This window comes from Elephas maximus, chromosome 15, assembly GCF_024166365.1.
Source record: "Elephas maximus indicus isolate mEleMax1 chromosome 15, mEleMax1 primary haplotype, whole genome shotgun sequence".
NCBI lineage: Eukaryota > Metazoa > Chordata > Mammalia > Proboscidea > Elephantidae > Elephas > Elephas maximus.
Genome location: NC_064833.1, coordinates 56,388,084 through 56,415,514, shown reverse-complemented (window position 1 = coordinate 56,415,514; position 27,431 = coordinate 56,388,084). Strand labels below are relative to the sequence as shown.

Genomic DNA, 27,431 nt, shown 5'->3' with positions numbered 1-27,431 from the left:
CTGAATCCTTCTCTTTTTTCCTCTTATGAGAGGGAAGTTAAAGTAGACTTCAGGTCATCAAAAACAAAACTTGGCCAAGGGCTCATCACTTGTGTGTCTTATATTTCTACTGCCACAAAACTACTTCTTTGTGTCCTTCCAATCTAACCCGACACTCACTGCCACTTATAAAGTGAAGGATGTAAACTAGGACATGGTAACTGTTTCAGTGAACAGATTTTGTGAAGTGCCTTCTGTTTTAGCACTTTAAGTTTATCACATTTTGTTGACTTCTGACATTCCACTTTCCTGGATTATAGGAAAGATCTGTTTATGTAGTTTGTTTTAAAATGTGCCAATGCCTGTACATTAACAAGATTTTTAAAAATAAAGTTGTATAAAACATTAAATTTATTGGTCTTTTGGGGGGAGGAATTTGATGTATCACCACTGTGTTACAACTGAGCCATTAGTCTTGTAGCCTCGTCAACATTAACTGGTTCGTTTTCCTGATGCTGCTGCAGAATCTGAAGAGAGAAGAGTATTACGTTTAAAAATTTAGATAACAGCAGTGAACAAAAATGACCTGTATATAATCTATTATCTACTTTCTTCAGTGGTTAAGAGCTGGACTGCCAATCAAAAGGTCACCGGGTTCGACTCCACCAGCCGTTCCTTGGAAACCCTATAGGGCAGTTCTACTTTGTCCTATAGGGTTGCGACGAGTCGGAATCGACTCGATGGCAACAGGTTTTCTTTTTGGTTTAGTCCAACATCTGGGAATAGAACAATAAACTCTCACATTCAGACACAGGTGTTTCAGAGCCTGAATGTGACTGAATATGTTATACATACAATAGAGCCAAGTCCTAAAAATTAGATTCAACTGACAGGCTTGAAAAGTTGGAGTTTAATTTACTAGCCTTTAATTCGTATTTGTGCCATAACAAAAGCAAATGATTTCTACTTACCAGTTGTTTCTGCAGGGGTTCGAGGGTAAGGCCTTTTGAGAAGTGTGCAAGTTCCTTTTGTATATCTACAAAGGCTTTATTTACTCTGTTAACTTTTTCATCATTCACAATGTTTATCTTTTTAAAAAGAAAAAAAATCATTAATCCAAGATCTCATAATCATTATTACAAAATATATTCAACCTTAATTTAACTGTAGTAAACCTAAAAATCTGAAAACTATTTATCCTACCAATTTGTGGGAATAATCCACACTAAAATTCTTGTAATCCCACTGGGAAATTTTAGACAAAAGGTTTTGTTTTGTTTCTTAAAATAAGAATTACACATAGTGGTGATGGCGTTAGTTGCCTCGAGTTGATTCTGGCTCATGGCAACCCCGTATGTGCAGAGTAGAACTCCACAGGGTTTTCAAGGCTGTGATGTGACCTTTTGGAAGCAGATCACCAGGCTGTCTTCCAAGGAGCCTCTGGGTGGGTTCAAACCACCAACCTTTTCGGCTAGTAGCTGAATGCTTAACCATTCATGCCACTCAGGGTCTGGCTTTTCTGGTACAACAACAAAAACCTAAACCCACTGCTGTCAAGTCAATTCCAACGTGTAGTGACCCTGCAGGACAGAGCAGAACCGCCCCATAGGGTTTCCAAGGCTTTAATCTTTATAGAAGCAGACTGCCACATCTTTCTCCCATGGAGCAACTGAGGGGGAGGAGAAGAGAGGTGGTAGGGCTGACTTTTTGGTTAGTAGCTGAGTGGTTAATCATTTGCACCATCAGGGCTCCTTTTTCAGGTATAAAACCAAAAAAAAAATAAAAAGCCAAACCCATTGGCATCAAGTCAATTCCAACTCAGACCCTACAGGACAGAGCAGAACTGCCCCACAGAGCTTCCAAGGAGTGGCTAGTGGATTCAAACCGCCAACATCTTGGTGAGCAGCCAAGCTCTTAACCACTGCGCCACGAGGGTGACTGCAATCTTTCTAGGTACTGGTACTATGATTTCATCCTGGATCAAATTACTTTAGTGCTCTTCTAACAGTACATCTCTGAATCCTTCCTTGACCTTGCCTCATGGAGACCTGGCAGCCCCTGAGGACAGCTTCTCCTGCAGCCCTCCTCTCTAGTCTAAGAGGTAGGGGGGTAGGTGTTCTCCTTCACAGCTGCTACCAAACCATTTCTCCTTCAAAACCCTCCGCTCCTTTCCACCAGAATATGGAATGATACTCCTTCCTCAATGCTGTCACCTACCAGTGCCACCATTACTTGCTCCTTCATGAAAGATTTTAAGCCTTGGCTCACTGAGCACTTCATCCTCATGCCTGTCATCACTGCTTAGTGGCTTCAACAAAAATCTAATCCTATAGCCTCTTAGTCTCTTGAGGCCCTCATCATCAAGAATCTTCTCCCATAGCCAACCTCAGCCATCCACTCCCATGGAATCACCCTGAGCTATATCATTACTGTAACTGTACCACCTCCTGTCCTACTTCACTGAGTTTATTAACAATACTTCAACCTCAATGAAACCCTTTCCCACCAGTTTCACTATTTTTCATATCTTCATATATTCACTTTTTGCCTCAGTCAGCACAGATTCTATGACCAGCACTGAATATCTTTACACTCATTACTTCTCTTCCCTGGATCAAACATCTGGTTAAATCTTACTATCAGCCTTTTCTATGTCTGGAACTAAAGCTATAGAAAATGATTGACTGGTTTCACTTTAAATAAATAACCACCATCTTAGTTAAATGTGCTGCTATAACAAATACCATTAGTGGATGGCTTTAACAAATAGAATTTATTTTCTCACAGTTTAAGAGGCTACAAGTCTGAATTTGGTATGCTGGACCTAGGGGAAGGCTATCTCCCTCTGTCAGCTCTGAAGGAAGGTCCTTGTCTCTTCTGATCTGCTACTCCTGGCCCATCTTAATGTGGTTTGGCATCTTTTTTCCCCTGTCTCTGCTTCTCTTGCTTGCTAGTTTAAACTCTTTTATATCTCAAGAGATTGACTAAAGACCAACCCTCCACTAATCCTGGCTGTTAACAACAAAGACAACCCATTCCCAAATGGGATTATAACCACTAGCACAGAAATTAGGATTTACACCACACATTCTGGGGGAACCCAATTCAATCCATATCAACCACAAACTTCAATTAACTTTTTATAGTGCCTGGCAATCTTATGACCAACCCCTAGTAAGTTAGTCCACTTTCAGAGAGAATTATTTCATACTTTCCCAAACCTCCAACCATATCTCCCTCTCTGAGATCCTTCCCATCAGCATACATAAAGGTTCTAGTGCCTCCTATCCAGAAGAAATAATCTTTCTCCACTATACTACAAACTTCTTCCTTGCTTGAGGCCTTTGCACTTGCTATTCTCTCTGCTTAGAACATGCTGCTCCCAACTCTTCCCGCTGGTTGCATTATAAGCTCCTTATCATTCAGGTCATGGTTCAAATGTCAACCTTGAAGACAATTTTAATAAATTGGCTGCCTGACAATTTTATTAAAACTGCCATTCCCAACCCCCATCCTATTGCCCAACTTTATTTCCTTCACAGCATTTATAGTCATAAAATCGCTAAATTAAAAAACTTTGCTAGCAAATGAAAGGTGAAATTAAAATGTTGTATTTCTATGGATTATTATGAAAATTACTGAGTTTTGGAGAGGTGACTCCAGCTACTACTTAAACTTGAAAACATTTTCTTAAAGAATTTTGTAATCCACTTACAGTGTTGAACAAATTTTCTAAATATTTTGAACAGTAAACAAGATAAAGAAGCCCCTTTCTTTTCAAAGGTGCCCTGGTGGCTCAATGGTTAAATTCTCTGCTGCTAACCAAAAGGTTAGCAGTTCAAACCCACCAGCTGCTCTGTGAAGAAAGATGCGGCAGTCTGCATGCATAAAGATTACAGCCTTGGAAGCTGTATGGAGTCAGTATCAACTCCATGGCAGTGAGTGAGTGAGTGGATTTTCTTTTCAAATTTTTCCATTTTAAGAAACAAAGTATTTTATCTTCATTTTACATGTTTCCATTTAAGTTCCAGATCTCTTCAGAGAGATAAGAATCACTGAGGAGAATAAGAGCAGTTGTTGACTGATGTCCCATATGTTGACTGTTAATAGGTTGTTCGATATACTTGAGTCAAAACATGACAACTGTTTCCCATACCATGGCTTTTTTTCCAATTTCTAAACTCTAATAAACCTATTAAATTTGTGACTTCCTGTTAAAATACTTTTTCTTTTCAAACATTTAGATTCAAGAAAGGGAGGTTCTTTTTCATCTTTTTTAAAACAAAAGCTTAAAATCATTTTGCCTCTGTGAGAAAGGCTAAAAACTTTTGCTTTAAATAAAAGCATTCCATTTTTCTGTAGCTTTATAACTACACTTTGCTTTTAAACAATAAAGTCAACATGTTTAACTCATACGTACCTTCTTAAGATTTGTGGTAACTGGTTTTGCTTTGTTTTTAGACTTAAAGTTTTTTTGGCTTGCTATGTGAAATACATTCCTAGACTTCTGCCCTCTTAGTTTATTCTTGGCCATTGTCTAGGAAAAGAAAGAAAGGGAGTTCAATGAAGCCGTCCACATTTATGAACTGTACATCAATTTAAATTCTTAAAGTAAAGGTACCAATTAAGTGTAAGACTATCCCTCTTACTCATAATTATTCCCAGGTCCTTTACCCCCACTAGATCTTCTACTCTTCAAGCACAGAGTATGTACAGGCAGTCCCCGACTTACCACGAGGCTCTGTTCCAACGACTGCATCCTAAGTAGGTTCTGACGTAAGCCGAATACCTCATTTAAAAAATTTTTCATTATTATTGCCTTTTATTATCAGTATCTTTATAAATCTGATCTTTGTCTTTGGGGGTTGGCATGAGAACTGTAACATCAGCCAATTATGTGCTGCAACACTGCATGTAGTACATATTATTAACGAGAAGACGTACCATTTTAAAAAAAAAAAAGGACAGTGTAAATGTGGTTCGTAGTAACTCAAATAAGTAAGTTGTAAGTCGGGACTACCTGTATCTAATTCTTTTCTGAATCTTCAGCAGCTGGCCCATAGGAGACACTCAATTAATGTTTGCTGGCTGAATTCTTTAACATTATTGACATAACTTGGGCTGAATTCTTTAACATTATTGACATAACATTTTTTCCCCCCGGCTCTCTGCAACATCTGGCAGCGTTAGCCATCACCAGCCATCCTGCTAGTTTACATAACACTATGCCACTCTGGAGCCCTGGTGGCACAGTGGTTAAGAGTTTGGCTGCTAACCCAAAGGCTGGCAGTTCAAATTTACCAGCCACTCCTTGGACATCCTATCAGGCAGTTCTATTCTGTCCCATAGGGTCACTATAAGTCAGAATCAACTTGACGGTAATGGGTTTGGTTTTGGTTTTGATGCCAATCTGAGAAGCCCTGGTGGTGTAGTGATTAGCATGGGGCTGCTAACAGAAAGGTTCATGGTTCGAATCCACTAGCAGCTCCTCAGCAGAAAGATGTGGCCATCTGTTCCTGTGACGACCACAGCCTTGGGAACCCTATGGGCAGCTCTGTCCTATAGGGTCGCTTTGACTTGGAATCGACTTGACAGCAAAGGGTTTGGTTCTTTGGTATGCCACTCTGAAGGAGCCCTGGTGGCACTTGGCTGCTAACCGAAAGGTTGGTGGTTTGAACTCCACAGGAGAAAAGACATTGCAATCTGCTCCTGTAAAGATTTCAGTCTAGGAAACCCTATGGGGCAGTTCTACTTTTCCTATAGGGTCACCATGAGTTGGAATTGACCGGATGGCACACACATGCCACTCTGGTTCTTACACTTTAGGGACTGACTTCTCTGTCTCCTTTCCGGCTTCTTTTTCATTTCTGTTTATTCTCTCCCCACTTTCTCTCCTAATTGTGTGCATCTCTTCAAAAATCAATCCTTAATCCTCCAGTTGCTATCCTCCTCTCTCCTTTGAATTATTCTCAGGGCTTCCATATCACCTTTATGTGAATGGCTCCTACCTTGAAACCTTAACATATTTTTCCACTGTGTATCTAAACATGCGTTAAGACTGTAGATTCTTCCTGAGAAACATCTTTCAAATCCGCCTTTGATAATGCAAGTGAGAATGATTTAAAACATATTAATAGTTGGCATTTATTGAGGTCTACAGGCACTGTGCTAACATTTTATGTGCTTTTAACTCATGCCTCTTAATAACCCCTTTGTGGGAGATACTATTATCCCCATTTTACAGATGAAAGCTGATGCAAAGAGAAGTTAATTTGCCCAGTGTCACACTATTATTAACTAGGGGTTGCCATGATTCAAAGTCAGGCAGACTAGACGCAGTGCTTAGGCACGTAGCCCTTATGTGATATTGCCCCTCATGAAGACATAAAAAAGCAATAAAAAACATGAAGTAGTACTGCCTAGCTCAAGACTGGGTTACTGTGATAATCCCTAAGTCCATTTGCTTAGACCTATTAAGAAAAAAAAAAAAACCATTGCCATCTAGTGGATTCCAACTCATAGTGCCTCTATATGACAGAGTAGAACTGCCCAACAGGGTTTCCAAGGCTATAAATCTTTATGGAAGCAGGCTGCTACATCTTTCCCGCAGAAGGGCTAGTGGATTCAAACCACTGACCTTTTAGTTAGCAGCTGAGCGCTTAACCACTGTGCCACCACCGGGGCTCCTTTTCCAAGACCAGAGGTTGACAAACTCTGTTCTTGGGCGAGGTATAGCCAGACATCTGTTTTGTAAATAAAGTTTTATTGGAAGATAGCCACGCCCATTCCATTACTTACTATGGCCACTTTCACCTAGAATTATGGACCAACCAAACCCACTGCCATCCAGTCCATTCCGACTCATAGCGACCCTATAGGATAGAGAACTGTCCCATAGGATTTCCAAGGCTGTAAATCTTAAGAAGCAGATTGCCACATCTTTCTCCCACAGAGCGGCTAGTGGGTTTGAACTTCTGACCTTTTGATTAGCAGCCGAGTGCTTTAACTACAGCACCACTAGGGCTCCCCAACTATGGACCACAAAGTCTAAAATATAAAGTTTGCCACCCCCTGGCTTAAGACATCTGCTCTCAAGTCTATCCTGCACAGTTCTATGTGATGAACCTTCCAAATGTTAAAGGCCTTCTTATGGCTCTCCCAGTGCGTTAAGGGAACTACGCCTTGGCCTGGCATATGACTGGCAACCTGAATCTACCCTAAATCTGCCAAAGGTATCACCTCACACCTCTTTATACACATTGTGCTAGCCAGCCTAGCCTACTAACTGTTCTCTGAGGACACCCTGTACATTCTTCCTTTGTTCACACTGTATTTCTTGACTGAAAATTATACCCTACTTCAAGTTCCAGCCTATGACCAACCTCAGGAAACTAAACAGAGAGACAACTCTTACACCCCCAAAATACTCCTATTTTCAAAAACAGATACTGTGTAAAATACATGATGAATGCGGGCAAACTAGAAAATACACTAATAACCCCCCCAAATTAAAATAAAATCCTTCCAATAACAACCAACATCCAATTGTTCATCTAGTATTAGGCAACTGTGACTTGTTTAATTATGAATGCCAGGTGCGCGCGTACACGTATGTCCTGACGCCAAGGACTTGTCAGCCTAGCTGGGGTTAAACATTCACAAAGATACACGTCTAGATAGGTGCTGTCACAGGCAGCATACAAATGGGGGCACAAGAGGGAGAGGTTCTGTAGAGGTGGGGACACGAGGAAGGTTCGTGGAGAAGGTAATATACTAGCTGGGAAGGTAGGGAAATTCTTTGACAACCTCGCGGAAATTGCGATCACGACAAACTAAGAAACAAAAACTAGGATCTTGCCAAAGCCTGAAACCCCAACAGGCACGGAGATGCGGGCCTGTGCCAGCAGGCTCACGGCCGACTAGGGCCGCCTAAGGCTGAGCGCGACGGCGCCGGGCCTCTGGGCCGCAGCAGCACGAGGTGCGTCTAGCCCTGCCCCAACTCCCCGAAGTCGCCCGCCCGCAGGAAAATCACTTTATCACCCTCTCACCATACCATCGATACCCTCGTGCAGCTGCTCAGACTCCAGGTGACGCCATCTGCACGCACACGGTCCAGACACTTCCGGGGGCAGGGATCCTCTCAAGCTTCTGCGCACTAGTCGTAGTCCTGCCCATCGACTTCAGACAGGTCCCAGAGCGCAGTTTTACCGGTAACGGAGCGTTGTGCGTACGCAGAGCGAAGCCGCTGCTACCGAACGTGGTCCCGCCTACCGACTTTAGCCCCGCCCCCGTGGCACAGTCCCATCCAGTGAGCGTGGTTCACAGAGCGAAACCACGCCTACTGAGCGTAGTCCCGCCCACCGGGCGGAGTCCTGCCTGGAAAGCAAACCTCCACCCACCAAGCGGAGTCCTGCCCAGAGAGCACAAAGCTCCACCCACCGAGCGGAGTCCTGCCTAGAGAGCGGAGCTCCGCCTATCGAGCGAAGCTCCACCCACACAGCCCAGTCTTGTCGGCGGAGCGCTGTCTGGTAGACACCGCCCTCCTTAGCGAGTTCCAATACCGCCCCAATAACGTCTTTTGCATGTGACTGAGCTGCCTACGTCTCCTCGGTTCACGCGAGCTACAGGCGTTAGAGACAGAGCCAAGTCTGGATTTCCCGGGTGGTGTGTTGGAAACTCTATGGGGCAGTTCTACTCTGTCCTGTAGGGTCGCTATGAGTCGGAATCGACTCGATGGCAGTGGGTTATGTGTACAGAAACCATCCGAGGTGTCTCTCAGTCGTCTTAGCCTCGAGGAGAGTCACACAAGTAGCCCTTTGCCGCTGACTCCTGGCTGGCTTTGCCCACGTTTCCGGGAGGTGGCGCTGTGCACCTGGGGTGGTGTCTGGAGCTCGGTTTGGGTGGGAAGAAATTTGCGGCTAGAATAGTTGTTGAGCTGCAATCTCCGAAGGGAAAATTTGTAATGAACGGAAAGTTAGAAATGCTTTTCTCATTGTAGCTTCCTTCAGAAAGAGCATTTTTTACAGCACAGCAGAGAAGCCAGGCACAGGAATACGAAAACATACAAATAAAACAAGTACTAGGGAACCTAGAACATTTAGAAGAAACATTTTTGCTTTTGTGTGTGTGTGTGTGTGTTCCAATAAAGAGGCGCTGGGTTTTCTAGAAAATTGACTCAGTTTTTCCAAAGAAATTTCCCTATTTAAGCTAACGGTTTTCATGTGTTTCTCTACGTTGTCAGGTCATAGGAAAAGCCAGATTTCAAACAAATGTAAAAGTGCTGACAATTATATAACATTTTGTAACTTTCAAAACAACTCCGCCTACTTTTTCAGTATCTGAGAGTATACAAAATAAAATGATAATAAACAAAAATCAAACCCAAACCTGTTGCGTGTAGTCAATTCCGACTCACAGTGCCCTTACAGAACAGAGTAGAACTGTCCCATAGGGTTTCCGAGAAGGGGCTGGTGGATTGGAACTGCCCACCTTTTGGTTAACAGCTATAGCTCTTAACCACTGTACCAGTAGGCCCCCAACACCACCCCATTTTTGCGGATAGGAGACTATTATGGTTCAGAATTTAAGTCACTGGCTAGCAGCCGCACAACCAGTAATTGGCAAAGCCAGACTAGAATCCATGTCTGCTGGCCCTGGGTCAGGTTCCCTTTCTGCCAAACCAGCTACTTGCCTGCTGGTAGAAAAATTAGCTATTTTTTAAATATTGTTTAGCTATTGTTTTATTATGTTTATGCCCGTTCCCTAAATTGGGAAACTTACTAGAAAGAGGAATAATTATCTGTCAATGTATGTTTATTCAAGTTTTGTATTCTTTCTAAAGAGCTTTTTTTTTTTTTATATACCTTAAAATGCTGGAATAAGGCTAGGTCCATAATGTGTGGGAGGAAAAAAAGCAAACCAAACCAAAGCCCCAGAAAACCATTAGAATCATTTATAAGGCCAGAGTAATCCACAAATACTGAAGCAAAAAAGGCAGACATAATTATGGTTACTTGCGCCCTGGAAGCGGAGTGGTTACAGTGATTGCTAACCAAAAGGTCAGCAGTTTGAAACCATCAGTGGCTCTGCAGGAGACAGATGTGGCCGTCTGCTTCTGTAGAGATGTACAGCCTTGGAAACCCTATGGGGTCACCGTGAGTCAGAATCAGCTTGATGGCAGTGGGTTTGGTTTTTTTAGTTTGAATGTGAAGTTATTGGTTTTGTGCCTGTGTTTCCTGTAAGTGGCCATTATACCCACTTTAGAGAACATTCATTATCTGTTCAGCATCCCTGTCCATGGGGAATGTTCTTCTCCCCTCAAGTAGTCCTGGCCGGGCTGATAATTACAGTCCTCCTCCCAAAGATTTTTTAATTAGAGCTAGTGGAGGATGCGGTCTTTTGCCTGTGGTGTCTTTGTGCTGGAAAATGTGAAGTTGAGGCTACTGGTAGCCATCTCCTCCAGGAACTTGGAGGAAGCCTGTCCGAAGTCAGAGAGATTGAGGGCAACATAAAAAGGAAACGGAGCTGAACGATAGAAGACAGAGCGCTGACGATATCATTTCAGGCCTTTCATTCAGTCATAAATGGAAGTAAGTTCCATCCCTAGGCTTCTCAGTTACCTGAGCTAAAACATTACATTTTTAGCTTAAATTACCTTGTTTTGTTTTTTTCAAACCACTTTTATCTGAAAGAGTCATGACTCCAATCCTGCCCTACCTAATTCATAGGATTATTGTGTGGAGTTAATGAGATATAAGATATGAAAGCATAAGTTACTAAAACAGAAGAAAGAAACATGTTAATTTTCTAAGAGCCACATTTAACTATGCATACAAGCTATACGTATAGAGCCATATACATATACAAATAAGCTATGCGTATAGAAAGAAAAACAACAGCTTTGAATTTTTAGTCTTTAAAAATATATGCAAATACCACATTTCCATTTTTTATAACCACCTTGAATATGAATAAAATCACAAATGGAAAAAGCACCTTTCAAAAAACCTCAGTTTTCCTCTTGAGACTCAGCCATGCAGAGTTCTCTATACAGACCTGGTCCTCTAAGAGCTGTCTTGGAAGTGATTCGACAAGTAAACAAAGATAATTAGGGAGAAGAGGAAAATGAGAGCACACATAAATAATTACAAACCATGTATAACAAAAACTCATAGTCTTCTATCAGAACAAAGCCAGCCTTGTGCACTGATACTCCATAATAAATTTGTTTCATTTATTCAGACTTCTCCCCACTACTCAGTTGCATTCAATCAAAATATTTGGAACTCCTAGGCACTGTGGGAACACAAATGAAGTACATAACACATTCTTTTTTTTTATGGAGGGTACAATAGTCTGGGAGAGACACACATATGCACACAGAATGATTTTTGACACAAAATGGCAAGGACTGTAATGAATACACAAAAATGTGCTATTTATGGAAGGAAATAGTCATAAAATTCTCATTTGTTTATCTCAGAGAGGGATTGGCAAATTTCATCCCAAAGCCAGATCCAGCCCTCCATCTTTTCTTGTATGGCCCATGAGCTAAGAATGGTTTTACATTTTCAATGGTTGAAATAATAAAAAGAATATTTAGTGACTCATGAACATTATATTAAATTTGTGTTTCAGGGTCCATAAATAAAGTTTCACTGGAACACAGTCATGCTTTGTTGTTTACATACTGCCTATGACTACTTTCATGCTACAACAGCTGAGCTGAGTAGTTACACAGAGAACACGTTGCCCTCAAAGCCTAAAATATTTTTTATTTGGCCCTTTACTGAAAAGGAAACTCTGGTGGCATAATGGTTAAGAGCTACGGCAGCTAACCAAAAGTTTGGCAGCTGGAACCCACCAGGTGCCCCTTGGAAACTCTACAGGGCAGTTTTACTCCGTCCTATAGGGTTGCTAGGAGTCGGAATTGACTCTATGGCAACGGGTTTGGATTTTTTACAGAAAAAAGTTGCTGACCCCTGACTTGGAGGATGAGCAGCATGGTGGCATAATTGGTTGAGATATTAATGTTTTATTCTCAAAAATTTAGGAAGCTTAAAAGAATGAAAGACATTTTTCTTTCTAGCATCCTAAGCAGGCAAGAAGCCCTGGTGGTTTGGGATTAAGCACTCTGCTGTTGACTGAAAGGTCTGTTCCCCCAGAGGAAGATGTGGCAGCCTGCTTCCATAAAGATTACAGCCTTGGAAACCCTGTGAAGGCAGTTCCACTCTGTACTGTAGGTTCACTACGAGTCAGAATTGACTCCTAAACAAAGGATTTTTGGTCTTTGTCTCTAGCAGTTGTCAATGATTTTTGTATTTCAGGGCTGAAAAAGGAAGTTTCCAAATATGCGGAAAACCCTCCTACCTGGAACTTCCTTGTTGTTAGTTACTATCAAGTTGGCTCTGACTTGTGGTGACCTTATGTCTAATAGAACAAAAAATTCATTGCCCTTTCCTGCACCATCTTCACATTTTAGCCCATTGTTATGGCTATTGTGTAGTGCCTTCCAGCCTAGGGGGCTCATCTTCCAGCACTGTATCATAAAACATTCTGTTGTGATCCATAAGGTTTGCATTGGCTAATTTCAGAAGTAGATCATCAGGCCTTTCCTCCTAGCCTGTCTTAGTCTGCTAGCCCCGCGAAAAGCTGATCACCATGGGTGACCCTGCTAGTATTTGACAAACGGTGACATAGCTTCCAAAATCATAGTAACACGCAAGCCAGCCACAATACCACAAACTGGCAGGCGAGATGGGATTAGCGGATGGAGTAAAAAGTGGAAATGGCTTAATCCTAGGGAAAAAGGTGAGCTTCTGGAGACTGGGGAAATGGTTGGGGAGAGGGTGGTGAAGGACTTTCTGCCAAGTGCTTAAGACACAGCCTTTGACACATATCACCTTGGCGGTAGCAGCTATAGCACAAGATTCCTGCACCAGTGAGTGTCAAAGAAAGGATGAAGCTGCCTGCCTTTAAAAGAAACCTGACCTTGTCACTGAGCATCTCAGCAGCCACTGTGATGGACTAAAGACTGGAGAACTTTTCCTATATTCTGGATACTGGGTTAGCCAATGCTTTCCATATGCCTGAGGCTGAGATTGACTTTTATGCCAAGCTAGGAGTGGAAGTTGAGAATCAGACTGAATTTGATTTAAATATTTACAGTTTATGACGTTCCCTTAATACGTAGCAGCAAAAATATTTTCATAGGCAAAAATGGCCCTATAAGGCCTTCTAGGAATAGAGCATAGCGTGAACAAACCTTAGACCCAGAGACGAACATGCTGATGTGGTAAGAGTTGGAGAAATCCAATCTGGCTGGAAGAGTGGGTGCGTGGAGATGTAGGTGAAAATACGGCCACTCCTCTTTCCATGCTCCATATGAGTGCCCTTCTCACCCCCGCTAAGCTCCTACAATCCACTCCTGGCTACTGCCTACTTGCATAGATGGTTTCCTCAATCTGTTCAGGCTCCGGCCCTGACTGGTTCGCTGCGGTACACTCCATTCCCCCCTTTTCTCCACATACACCTTGCTTGGCCCCACCTAATGGCTTTTAGGCTGGAAGGAAGAAAGGAAGGAGGAGGGAGAGAGGGGAGAAAGAAAGAAGAAAAGGAAGGAGGGAAGGAAGGAAAAAAAAGAAGACACACAGGTAACAGTTTGGGATTTTATTCTTTAGGTAGTAAAGAACTTCCCCCCTACAGGAGATGGTTTTGTTGCAGGGAGCTAATTTTGGTGGTGGTGTGAAAGCCGACTGGAGGAAGGAGAGGCTGAAGGTGAAGAGACAGTGGTCCAGAAAATAAACTATGAGGCCTAATGAGGAGGAGAGCCAGCCACCACTTTGCATCCACTATGGCTGCTCTGAGTAATCAATGCATGAGGAAGAATCAGGAAAAATTGTATGCATTCTGCATTTCTGTATAGTTTCTATGTGGGTATAGTTTCTACCCCCAAATATAATGTGCATTTCTTGGAAGGACCCAACTAGATCATGAAAATTTTCATGATCGATTGTGGCAATGGCGAGTCTTTTTCTTTTTTTAACCTCTCAGGGATAGAAGCATTTCTTTTTAGACAGAGAGTGAACATTTGTAATGTATTCTACGTAAGAAAGTAGAGCAGAACAAACAAGGGTTCTCTTTCTTTCCATCCAGGTCAAGTTCCTTGAAATACCTGGAAGATAAGAAGCAGTAAATGAAAAGAGGTGATTAACTCTTTGTAGTGAAGGAGAAATGACTCACATCAGCGGGCTTTTATAAAGCTTTGGGGGGTAGGAATAGGCTTTAGCTTTTCACTGTATATTTTCTATAGTTCAAATACATGTTACTGGCACGTGTGTTTGTCTCTCAACGAGTTTATACACTCTTCAAGGGCAGGCTCCATTACTTAATCACTTTTGCATTTCCATCCAGAATTATGTATTTCTAATATATTGGAGGTACATTGCAAAGACCTGTTTAAAATTGCCTGAGGTATAAAAATTAGGCAAGGGATTGTAGCCAATACAATGATTTCTTTGCTCTCTCAGTATTAGCATGACTAAGAGATACCTAGAAAAACACTTTTTTTATGTTCTTGTAGCAATGTTCCTTGGAAACGATAGGTGCACCACAAATATGTTTTCATTTCATTAAGCTGATTTTATCCAGAGTACTTTCCTGGCCAAATGCCTAGAAATCTTGAACCTTAGCTAATTACGGTCACAAAGGAGGATTCGAATATTAAATATTTGAAGGTTAACCAAAACCAAACCAAACCCATTGCCGTGGAGTCTATTCTGACTCATAGGCTCATAGAGACCCTATTTGACAGAGTAGAATTGCCCCATGGGGTTTCCAAGGCTGTAAGTTTTTATGGAAGCCTACTGACTCATCTTTCTCCTGTGGAACAGCTTCTGGGTTCCAACCTCTGACCTTTGGGTTAGGAGCTAAGTGCTTAACCCACTGCGCCACCAGGGCTCCTACTTGAAGTTTCAAATAAGCAAACAAACGAAAGCTAAACCCGCTGCCGTGAAGGTGATTCTGACTCACAGTGACCCTACAGGACAAAGAAGAACTACCCCATAGAGTCTGCAAGAAGTAGCTGGTGGATTCAAACTGCCGACCTTTTGGTTAGCAGCCAAGCTCTTAAACACTGACCGTGGCACCAGGGCTCCACAGTCAAATACATATCACAAAAGCAATAAAAATATTCAAAGAATAAGTCCTTTCACATTTTTTTATGATGCTTGGTTAAAATGCAAGTAATGGTTAAAAATTAGAGGAATAGTGAGATATTTAGTAGGTTCGTGTTTAAAACTCAGAAAACTGGCAAAAGCAAAGAAGGGAGTATCCTATGAAATTACAATTTGACACTCCAAATTTCAGCAGTGTTTAAAAGTAAAAATCAAAAAGATTCTGTACTTTGTAATTATCATGTTAAATGGATAACATAAACTCTCAAGCTCTCTAAAGCTCAACAAGGATTTGGTTTTCCAGTTGAAATTGTTGTATTTAGAGTTACCACAAAAAAACGTAAATGATTTTGACTCTCCTCTTTTCTCTGGGAAACCCTGGTGCCATAGTGGTTAAGTGCTACAATTGCTAACCAGAAGGTCAGCAGTTCAAATCCACCAGGTGCTCCTTGGAAACTCTATGGGGCAGTTCTATTCTGTCCTGTAGGGTCACTATGAGTCAGAATTGACTAGACGGCAACGAGTTTTCAAGTTCCTTTTCTTTGTGTTGTTTTATAGCAACCCTGTTGTGTAGAGATCCTACTAAAAATTATCTGAGCATCATATATTATGATTAATTCAACAAAAAATACTGAGGATTATAAGATATTTTAAAAACATTTGGCTTCTTAAAAAGTATTAGTTTTACTTTTTAGATTAGAACAGAGTGAAGAGTAGTAGAAAATTCAAAAAGGTGTAAAGAAGACAATGAACAAGCACCAATTATTGCATTCTGATCTAACTCACCGTCATCTTTCTCTCATCTAGATTATGGTAATAGCTTCCTAACTGATCCCCCAGTTTAATCTCTACTCAACCCAGCAGCCAGAGAAATCTTGCCAAATGTTAATCAACCATGTCATTCCTCAGCACAAAATTCTCCAATGTTCCTACAACACTCAGAATATTAGCCAAAGAGTTTACAATGGCCTGTGAATCGTACATAATCACCCTTTGCCCCCACTGCCAATGTTATCTCTCTGTCCTTATCTGCTATTCTTCCCCCTTCCTCAGACCACTTCAGCCCTACTGGGTTTCTTTCAGAAGGAGATTGCTAGGCCTTTCTTCTGCAGTACCTCTGGGTAGGTTTGAATCACTAACCTCTTGGTTAACCATTTGCACCACCCAAGGACACCACCGGTTTTCTTACTGCTCTTTAATCGTGCCAGATGTGCTCCTGGTCCTCATCCCTTCTGCCTGGAGCCCTCTCCCCCTAAATATCTGCATGGCTGTCTCTCCCATGTCAGGTCTTCTCTCAAATGTCATCTTTTCAATGAATTCTTCCTTGACTGTTGTTGTTAGCTGCCATCAAATCACAACATCCCACCCCCTCTTCTCTGATGTTCCATTATCACTGTATAACATCATATATATTTTATTTATGTTGTTTATTATCTGTCTCTCCCTGCTAAAGTATAAGTTCCATGAAGTCCGGGCTTTTGTCATTGTGTTAGGTGCTGTGTTAGTTTTCTAACGCTGGGTAACAAATCACCCCAAAACTTAGTGGCTCAAAGCCACAATCCTTATTTACTACCTCATGATTTCAGTGGGTCTGGAATTTGGAAGATGCTTGGCTGGATGGTTCTGGCTCAGGCTCTTTCATGAGGTTTCACAGCCAGATGTTGGCTGGCGCTGTAGTATCTGAAGGCTTGGCTGGGTTAGGGGATCAGATTCTAAAGTAGCTCACTCACATGACTGGTAAGCTGGTGCTAGCATTTAAGGGCTGGATACAGAAAGAAGAACCTGAGAAATGCCAAAGAGGTGGGATGGGTAGCATGATGAGATGTATGTTCAAGGAAGGATTTTCATCCTAAAGATAGAAAATTCTAGAGCACGTTAGCATGCTGATGGCAGTGACCAAGAAGAGAGGGTGGGGTTGGTAATATAGGTTATAAAGGAGATAATGGCACAGGGTTGGTGGGAGCTGGAGGCTTTGCCAGGTGGGTGGGGCTAGTGCAGCATGCCTCCAGTGGTGGATGGTGGGATGCAAGTGGGCAACTTGGAGTGAGGATAACTCAAGCCTTGCATGGTGGTAAGACAGGGCCACGTGTAAATGCCCTTTCCTAGAGGACAAATGAGAGGAGGTAATCCTGATAAGTCCTGATGACAGATTGTCTTATCTACATACCTGTTAGCACCTTTAATTTCTCTGTTTTTATATTTCAAAGAGTTGGCAGAAATAGAGTGACACTGATATATTAACTCCAAGCCAAGGGACTATTAACTGAATTCTTGGACAGCTGAGTTATTTTGGCCTGAATTATTTGGACTTTCCAACATTGATCTGATGTTTATACAAGCTTGTTTCCTTATAAATAAACTTAGCTCTCATTTTTTTCTCCATCACACTTTACCTACATTTATAATATGCTCAGATAAGATACAAAACACTTCCAAATATGGTGCATATAAATTTCTATTAGAAACCTGTCTGAGATTAAATAAAGAACAAAAATGTAGAATATAGGGTTTTAACAATGTGGCCTTGTCTGACAATTTAGGACAGAGGAAATATTTGGCTCAAGTTTCTAAAGCTATAATCTGAGAAGTGACTTTAGAGGTGATTTATTGAAGCCTTCCTTTCAATTCTAGTCTGAGAATCCCTGTCCTGGCATGAAACCTCTGTCACTTGAGCAAGTCCTCTAACCCCTTTGGGCCTCAGGTGCCTCCTTGGGAGATTGATTACACAATCCTAACCTTTTGTTGTTGTTAGGTTCCATTGAGCCGGTTCCAACTCACAGTGACCCTGTGCACAACAGAATGAGACACTGCCTGGTCCTCGCCATCCTCACAACCACTGCTGTGTCTGAGGTCATTTTTGCAGCCACCATGCCAATCAGTCTCGTTGAACGTCTTCCTCTTTTTCACTGACCCTCTCCTTTAACAAGCAAATCCTAACCTTTAGCAATGGGAAATCAGAAAAATGGAAACCATGTGTAGTATCAACTACATAAAATCAACACTGTATATAAGATACTGGATGATAAAGCATTCCTGTGGTTAATAAGTCCCAGCTGCAGAAATCATAGGACTTGATGAGGGATGGAAATGAGGCACAGATAGGGAGCACCTTGAACCTGGGACTTTGCAGACTGGGGCTATGTCCTTGACTGTGGGGCTTGCCTCTTCAGGTAACTGGGGATCCATGCTCATCTTAGTTTCTTGCTCTATAAAAATCAGATGATATAGCCACTTCTGACTCACACTTAGAATTCCTAAAAGGAACAACTGGAAAAATGTGCATCACAGACAAAGAGGCAATGTATGTGCCCTTATGAAACAACATTAATTCATACTTTGACCTTTCCTTATCTATGCAACTAAACTTAAGTATTTCTATGGCTAGATTTATAACTTATCAGTGCTGCACATTATTGATTTACAGAGTCTGGTTCATTGAAGAGGAGAGTAGATTTAATCACACTTTGTTGCAAAGGAAGCTTGAAGTGGACCGAACCGAAAGATTGTTTAGCAAGTTCATGGGTCCATTGATTTGAGGAAGGAGAAGTTTTTTGTCCCTCAATTTTTTGGAAAAAAATTATAAGAGTAGTATCATGAGCACCCAAATAGCTTCAGCTAGATCCACCAATTATTGACTGAGGTGTTTGAAAGGCGTTTGCAGTCTTTCAGCCACTTCAGCCCTAATGCTTCAGAATTCCTCTCCTGAGAGTAAGGACATTCTTCTCTGCAATCTCAATGCCATTATCACATCTAAGAAAAATAACATCAATTCAATAATACTATCTATATGCTGTAAGGAAACCCTGGTGGCATAGTGGTTAAGTGCTAGGGCTGCTAACCACAGAGGTCAGCAGTTCGAATCCACCAGGTGCTCCTCGGAAACTCTATCGGGCAGTTCTACTCTGTCCTATAGGGTCGCTATGAGTCGGAATCGACTCGACGGCACTGGGTTTGGTTTTTTGGATACGCTGTCCATGTTTAAATTTCCCCAATTGTTCCCAGAAAATCTTTATCACCCTTTTCAAGTCAAGGCTCACACATTGCATTTGGTCTTTACTCTTTTTTAAGCCTGTTGTTGGCTGCTTTTGGGTGGGCCCTGACTGGTGGTTACCCCGGGCACAAGGGAATGTAATGCTCCCTGTCCTGATCGCATGATAGGTTGCCGATCCCACCGTTGTGATTCATGGCGTTTTCATTGGCTGATTTTCAGAATTAGCTCTTCAGGCCTTTCTTCTTAGTCCCACTAAGAAGCTCCTGTCATAAATTTGTCGGTAAATAATACTGTGCAGTTCAATTTCAATTTCAAATTGACCCAAACTCAACCCCTCAGGCAGAATGAATAATCAATAACCAAAAATCCTGTTATCATAATCCTGGTGGATCAGATAGTTCTCTTTATTTTTCACTCGGAGCCCAGAACAGTCAAGGCTCTGCAGTTAGTTCCGTCTTCAGTCTTAAGGCAGCAAGCCTATCAACGTCCAGAAAAGATGGGCTGAAAACTTGCTTTTCTCTATCCTGCGGAAGGGCAGCAGAATTTCCTAAGTATCAGCTACGGGGTTTGGTTCTTTGCCTCCCTCTGGGTCACAGCCTGCAGGAGGTTAGAGTTACAGCGACGGGTAGGATGAGAGCAGGTGGACGGCCAGAATCTGTTCCCCTTTAAAAGGAATCTCCGACCTCTCTTAGCGGTGTGACCTGGGGCCGGTTACTGAATTTCTCTTAGGCCTTATTTCTCTCTCCTGTCCTAAATAGGAATATTACAGTATCTTCCTTAAGGGAGTATTGCGAAGATCTAATAGGTAAATGTCTTAACCTAGATCCTCGTCCATGGTAAGCCTTAATAACCAAAAACCTGTTGCGGTGGAGTAGCGACCCTGTAGGACAGAGTAGAATCGCCCCATTGAGTTTCCAAGGAGCTAGTGGTTTAGAACCGCCGAAATTTTGGCTACCGGCCATAGCTCCTTAATAAATAGTAAATTATTTTTTTGTGGCTATTATCATTATGATTATTGTTTTGCATTTGTAATCACCACGGCCATTGCCAACCTCTTCGCCGTCATCACCAGAATCCCCAACTCCCAGCCCGGCAGCTTCAGGCCCAGGTGACTCATTTCCAGGACAGCCTTCTAGGCAATACTTTCCTCTCTAGGGTGACTACTTCCCAGAAGGCAGAAATCTCTGGAAACCCTCTGATTTTATATTTTTCTCCCTCTATCAAACTCAGTCTTCCTCTAGCGGATTCAAACTAAGAATAGAAGGACTCGCTCCCCAGGATTCAGCCCAGCTTCTCACGCGGCGGGCACCCTTCCCACGCGCTCCCAGGTGCCTTCCGCGCGCTCCGCCGCCCCCTGGCGGACGAGGCCGGCAGCGCCCTGGCCCCGGGATGTAGGGCTCCCACTTCTGCTCAGCGGCGCCCCGCGGTCCCCGCCCTAGGCTGGCTCCCGCCAGTCCGCCCGCGCGCCGGCCCCTTTCCCTCCCTGGTTCTCGCCACCCAGCCACATCTTCCGCCGCCTTCCACTCGGAGACCATGTCAAGGCTTAGCTGGGGATACGGCGAGCACAACGGTGAGCGCCTTCTGCGGATCCGGCCGGGGGTCGGATGGGGGCGGAGAGACCTGCGGGGACCGGTCCGGACTGGACTTTTGCAAAGCGGGTGCCGGAGGGTGCTGCCCGTTGTCCCGGCGCCCGCCGACCGCACACTGCTGATCCTGCACTTGGGAGTAACTTTTCTGTTCCCCTTTAAATTGAGCCGCGCTTCCCGGAGCCTCGTGCAGGAACCGGAGGGCAGGGTTAGTCTTGTGTACCAAAAAAAACCCTAGTCTTGTGTAGAAAACTTTTTTTGGAGGGGGGGATGGTGATAGGGGAGCCTGGTGGTGCAGTGATTAAGAGCTCGGCTGCTAACCAAAAGGCTGGCAGTTTGAATCCATCAGCCGCTCCTTGGAAACCCTGTGGGGCTGCAGTTCTACTCGGTCTTAACAGGGGATCAACTGCAACGGGTTTGGTTTTGGGGAGTTTTGATAGTAGGGGTGGTGAGGGTTGGTGTGTGTTAGTCCTGTCAAGGTTACCTAAACCCTCAATTTTCACATATATTCCTTCACCTTCAGTTGAAAAACCCAGGACTTTCCCTAGTAATAAACACTTATCAATTAAAGGTATGGAGATTAGAAGCCTTACAACATGCTTTGATGAATTGAGGGCAAGTTCACTCGCTATCACTTAGGTGTAACAAATCATAAAAAATCTTCGAAAATATGATTAAGAAATCTTAATAACTTGCACTGCAACACTGAAGATTAAGTTGCTTATTGGCAGACAAAATACTGCAAATTTCTTAATAGCTGTTACCAGAAAATATTCCCATAGCAATTTGCAGTTGGTTGGCAACTACTGTGGACTTTAGTAAATCTTTAGATAATCTTTGGGAATTGAAGTTATTTTTTTGGGCTGCTTCTCCACTCTTTCTTCCTCTCATCCACCCTCATCCTAGCAGATTGAGGGTTATTGAAATTATAAGGCATTGGTAAAAATGTGTTTACTGATAGGAGCAACAATAAAAATAAAATGTATTCTTTTATTCTTGTATATCCTAAATCATCAAAAGTAAACTTTTTTATTGTTTTTTTGTTAAACTAACTTGATTATTTCAAATAATGATTTTTGGGATAGTTTCTAAGTAGATCAAGAAAGCTTTATATAAATGACTGTCAAAATGAGGGCTGTTTATAATAATAATACTAACACTGTTATGGATTGAGTTGTGTTCCCTCAAAATATGTGTTGTAAATCCTACCCTCTGTGCCTGTAGTTATAATCCCATTCGGGAATGGGTTGTCTTTGTTACGTTAATGGGCAAGATTTGTGTAGGATGGGTCCTGAGGCAATCTCTTTTGAGACATAAAAGAGATTAAACAAGCAAGTAAGAAAAGCAGAGATGGGGAAAGAGAGATGCTGAGCCACATGAAGATCACCCAGGAGCAGAAGTTGGAACTTTCTCCAGAACCAACAGAGAAGGAAAGCTTTCGCCTAGAACTGGCACCCTGAATTTGGACTTTTAGCCTCCTAAACTGTGAGGAAATAAATTTCTATTTGTTAAAGCCATCCACTTGTGATACTTCCATTACAGCAACACCAGATAAGACAGACTTTGGTACAGGAAGAGGAGGGTGCTGCTCTCACAGATAGCTAAAGTGTGGAAGTGGTTTTGGAATTGGGTAATGGGTAGATGCTGGAAAAGTTTTAAAGTGCTTAAAAGTAAAAACGTAGATTGCTTTGAAGAGACTGTTGGTAGAATTATGGACATCAAAGGTAATTCTGGTGAGGGCTCAGAAGGAAGTGAGGAGAGCTATAGAGAAAGTCCCTGTCACCTTAGAGAATACATATGGTACCAGGAACAGAATGTTGCTAGAAATATGGGTGTTAGATGTGGTTCTGGTGAGGCTTTAAAAGAAAATGATGAACATGGGATTGGCCAATGGAGGAAGGGTGATGCTTTTTATGCAGTAGCAAAGAACTTGTCTAAATTATGTTCAAATGTTTGGTGGAAGGTAGAACTTGTAAGTGATGAACTTGGATACCTGGCTGATGAGATTTTTAAGCAAGATTTTAAAGGGGCCATGTGATTTCTTCTTGCCACTTATAGTAACATGCAAGAGGAATAAGACGGACTTACCTAAAAATGAACTGTGCAAATGAAAACAGAACTTAAAGATTTGGAAAATTCTGTTGTACAAATTAAGGACATGTGTCCTAGAATGTTCACCAAAGATGTGGCTACACAATCTTTTGTTAAAGAGACTAAGCCTGTGACTGATGGATCTAACCAACTTACCACAGCAGAAGACCCATTACTCAGACTGAAGGGGACAGAGAGAGAATGAAAGGAGAGAATGCTGTCTGCATCCTTGGAATTCTACAGGCAGGAAATAGGCCAAAGGAGCTACATCTGTTGTCCCCCAAACAAGAAAAGGATCATCCCTGGAGCAGATAGGAGATCAGCAAAACTGCTGGAAGGAGCACAGGAAGCAGGGCCTTCTTGGTTTCAAGGGGTGGGGCCACAGTCTCCTGGATCTCAAAGGAGGGGGCACAGCCTCCTAGGTTTCAAAGAGTCAAATCTTTTCCAACTCGGTTCCAGGGTGTGGGGCTGCCATTAAGGTGTGCCAGGGGGATGGGGCCAAAGTTGAGGGGGTGGTGCTTCCATGACTAAGGGGCAGAAGAACAGGGCCTGCCAGGGCTGAGGGGGTGGGGTCACTACTCAGATGGTCTAGGAGAATGGGACCACCTAAAGCTGAGGGAGTGTAGTTGCCATCCCAGAAGGTCTGGAAGGTGGCCTGAAGCCTAGGGCCAAAGGGCCTCCACCCAGAATTCAGAGGGTGCAGCCAACACCCAGAGTTTGGAGGGTGGGGTCATTGCCTAGATAGTCTCAGAGAGTAGAGGATTATTTTCAAGTCTTGAGAGCTAATGGGTCATGGATTGAATTGCATCCCCCCAAAATGTCTGTCAACTTGGCTGGGTCATGATTCCCAGTGTTGTGTGATTGTCTATCATTTTGTCATCTAATGTGATTTCCCTATGTGTTGTAAATCCTATCGCTATGATGTGATAAGATGGATTATTGGCAGTTATATTGATGAGTTCTACAAGATTAGATGTGTTTTAAGCCAATCTCTTTTGAGATATAAAAGAGAGAAGCAAGCAGAGAGACATGGGGACCTTGTACCACCAAGAAAGCAGTGCCGGGAACAGAACGCATCCTTTGGACCTGAGATTCCTGTGTTGAGATGCTCTCAGACCAAGGGAAGACTGAGGTCAAGGATCTTCCTCTAGAGCTGACAGAGAAAAAAAACTGTCCCCTGGAGCTGGCACCCTGAATTCGGACTTCTAGCCTACCGGACTGTGACAGAATAAACTTCTCTTTGTTAAAGTCATCCACTTGTGGTATTTCTGTTACAGCAGCACTAGATGACTGAGACATAATGTAAACTGTTCCACTGGGTTTTGGACTTGCTTGGTGCCTGTTTTTCCCTTCTTTTTCTCCAGTTTCTCCCATTTGTAATGAAAATGTCTTCTTTGTGCCTGTTCCTTCATTGTAGTTTGGTAGCAGATACCTTTTATTCTAGATTTCACAGGTTCACAGATGAAGAGGAATTTTGCCCCAGGATGGAATTCAGACTTGGAGTTGATTTTAAAACTTTTGGGATGATGTGATGGGGTGAATGTATTTTTCATATGACAAGGACATGAATTTTTGGGGGCCAAAGGGTGGGTTGTTATGGATTGAATTCTGTCCCCCCAAAATATGTGTTGTAAATCCTAACTTCTATGCCTGTAATTATAATCCCATTTGAGAATGGGTTGTCTTTGTTATGTTAATGAGACAGGATTAGTTTAGGGTGAGCCTTGACTCATTCTCTTCGGAGATATAAAAGAGATTAAAAAAGCCAGTGAGAGAAGCAGAGATGAGGGAAGAGAGATGCAGATCACTTATGAGCAGAAACTCAAAAAGCCAAGGACCTTCCTGCAGAGCCGAAAGGAAAGAAAGCCTTCGCCTAGAGCTAGCACCCTTAATTCGGACTTCTAGCCTCTTAAACTGTGAGAAAATAAATTTCTGTTTGTTAAAGCCATCCACTTTTGGTATTTCTATTATACCAGCACTAGGTAACTAAGACAAATACTAATAAAATACTTTCACTGGATTAGCATACGTATTACTGAATAGTACTGTATAATCAAATTTTATGGAAAGCTTACTTTCACAAAGGAACAGAAAAGTTCCATTTCTAATTGAGGTTTATGATTTACCTGCTAGTTTAAAAATGGCAGCAGGTGAAATTTAGAACTTTAATAATGAAAGGTAGGTTTAGGAAGATTTGTTTTGTGACTGAGGCCATAATTAAAATTTTACATTTTGCTACCTGCCAATTTATGTTTGGGGAAAGAATACCCCACTAAACAAGTTTCTTTTAATTTCCTTCTCTGCTGGAATCATTTTTATTATTGTTACTGAACTGTTACTGGGTGCCAAATCCGCCCTCACTACTGTTAAGAAGAAACATATTTTTAATTAATGGTATTGATTACTCATTAATAGTTTAGGAAATACTGGCTCCACTGAAGCTCATATTCAGAAAAGCTTACAATCCATCTTAGAAACGCCATGAGCAAAGAGTGAATTCCTGTATTTACTAAGGATTGTAGGGCAAGTCCCTTTTAGAGGAGCTTCTTTTCTGAGGACCAGGCCTTTAAGCAGATTAACGTTGGTAGCATCCTTACTGGGAACGTGTTGTATCTTGACTAGGCAAGTTCTGTTGCTTTTGTCTGTTGAGCTATTAGCAGGAACCAGGGAATGGGCAGATAAAAGGAAAAGTTAAACCTGGAATGACAGCAGTGATCAAAGGGAACATCAAAAGGCGAAGCTCGGGAGGTTGTACTACTCTCATAAACTTCTCAGCTTCTGAGACTAACCTTGGATAATTTTATTGGTTTAGTTTAGGAAATGTAACAGTCACTGAAAACTGTATATCACCATGGATGTTCAAAAGTTCCTGAATCAATTTGAGGAGCCACCATGCATCTCTATTTAAAAACTATGTTTACCTGTCCCAGTTGCCATTGAGTCAGTTCTGACTCGTGGTGAGTCCATGTGTGAGTGGGTTTAAAGCTGAAAGTTTTGGAAAATTAAAAAAAAAAGGGGGGCTCTTAACTACCATAGTGGTTAATAGATATTATTGGGTCTTTGATGCAAAGTAATATTATTTTTCTTCATTTTGGCCTGCGTCTGCTTTAAAAGACATTTCTGGCCATAAAGAACTGGAAACAGGAGTAAAGGAACTGGGAGGAGAAAGAAACCCTTTCCTGATAGGAAAAAAGTCAGCAACATGTTGTGACACGTGCATTGCGTATTTGAAATCTGATTCTCATTAGATTAACTCATCCTTGGTAGCAGTTAAATAGTTTTTTTTTTTTTTTACATCAGAAAAGGAAAAAAAAAAGAACTAGATTGTTACACAGAAAGAATACTCAGAAAAGTAAATGAGTGCTGACAAGGGAGCTTAGTACCCTCTGTAAATAAATTGTAAGCAGGGACTTTGATGTCCAAGTTGCTTTGATGTCCAAAGTGCCAGATTCCCCAGAGGACTTCCGAGAGGATGTATGTGCATTTATGTATGTATGCTATGTCTTTTTGTACCTGAGACATATGTGAAAGAAAGAATTTATGCTTTCTTCTTCTCAAAATGAAGAGTAATAAGCAGTTTCGGATTAGGAAATTGAAAGCTGTCGATGACTGTGATATATGTGCATTTCTTTAAATCTTACTTTAAAATTTATCTTTCTTTAAATGATTGTTGATGTTAGTAATAGACATTTAATTAACTGTCATGCTATGTCATTTTAATAAGTACTCGATTTTTGGAGGAGCCCTGGTGGAGCAATGGTAAAGCGCTTAGCTGCTAACCAAGAGATTGGCTGTTGGAACACACTATCAGTTCCATGGGAGAAAGACCTGACAATCTGCTTCTGTAAAGATTAAACAAACAGACAAAAAACCATTGCCATTGAGTCAATTCCTACTCATAGCGAGCCTATAGGACAGGGTAGAACTGCCGCATAGAATTTCCCAGGCTGTAAATCCTTACGGAAGCAGACTGTCACATATTTCTCCTGCAGAGCGGCTGCTCGGTTTGAACCACTGACCTTCTGGTTAGCAGTCGAGTGCTTAACCACTGTGCCACCAGGGCTCCTTTGGTAAAGATTACAGCCTAGAAAACCATATGGGGGCAGTTCTACTTTGTCACACAGGGTCACTGTGAGTCAGAGTCAACTCGACTCCAGTCCTGGAGAAGGACATCATGCTCAGTAAGGTAAAAAAAAAAAAAAAAAGTCAGCGAAAATAAGGTAGACCCTTAACAGGATGGATTGACACACAGCTGCAACAATGGGCAAACATAGCAATGATTGTGAGGATGGCCAGGACTGGCATGTTTAGTTCTATTGTCCATAGGGTCTCTATGAGTTGGAACTGACTCAACAGTACCTAACAAAAACAACATGTAAAGTGAATCACATCTGTAGAATGACTTGGAGTTCACATGAAGCCACAGCCGTTGGTTTTATAGTGCTTCCCGGAGGAAGGAGGAGCACAGACCAGTGAGTTGCCAGCTTATTGGCTCACATTAATTTAGCAAACATGTCTCTGATTTGTGAACTTGATGCAGTCTTGACTTTTTAAATGGAAGATCAGGATAACAGTTGTTCCCTGTGTTGGAATTCAAATGTGGCATTTGCA

At 42.1% G+C, this 27,431-nt stretch overlaps 2 protein-coding genes across 4 annotated transcripts in view; one reads left to right on the top strand and one right to left on the bottom strand.

Moving 5' to 3' along the window:
• Nucleotides 1–372: 372 nt before the first annotated feature.
• RBIS (ribosomal biogenesis factor) lies at nt 373–8,230 on the bottom strand. Of its 2 annotated transcripts, none has more exons than XM_049853994.1 (4): nt 8,028–8,230; nt 4,400–4,516; nt 951–1,067; nt 373–506 (listed from the first exon to the last, which is right to left on the bottom strand). In XM_049853994.1, the coding sequence occupies exons 1-4, from the start codon at nt 8,028–8,030 to the stop codon at nt 435–437; spliced, it is 309 nt and encodes a 102-aa protein (XP_049709951.1). In that variant the 5' UTR covers nt 8,031–8,230; the 3' UTR covers nt 373–434. The 2 variants fall into 2 exon arrangements, with proteins under 2 accessions (XP_049709951.1, XP_049709950.1); XM_049853993.1 differs by having other exon boundaries at nt 8,033–8,226.
• Nucleotides 8,231–20,633: 12,403 nt separating this feature from the next.
• Nucleotides 20,634–27,431, top strand: part of CA13 (carbonic anhydrase 13) — a 55,617-nt gene continuing 48,819 nt past the window's right edge. For both annotated transcript variants that reach the window (XM_049853834.1, XM_049853833.1), the window contains exon 1: nt 20,634–20,713. In XM_049853834.1, coding sequence (XP_049709791.1) covers nt 20,677–20,713 — 37 coding nt within the window. In that variant the 5' untranslated portion in view covers nt 20,634–20,676. The remainder of the gene's footprint in view (nt 20,714–27,431) is intronic.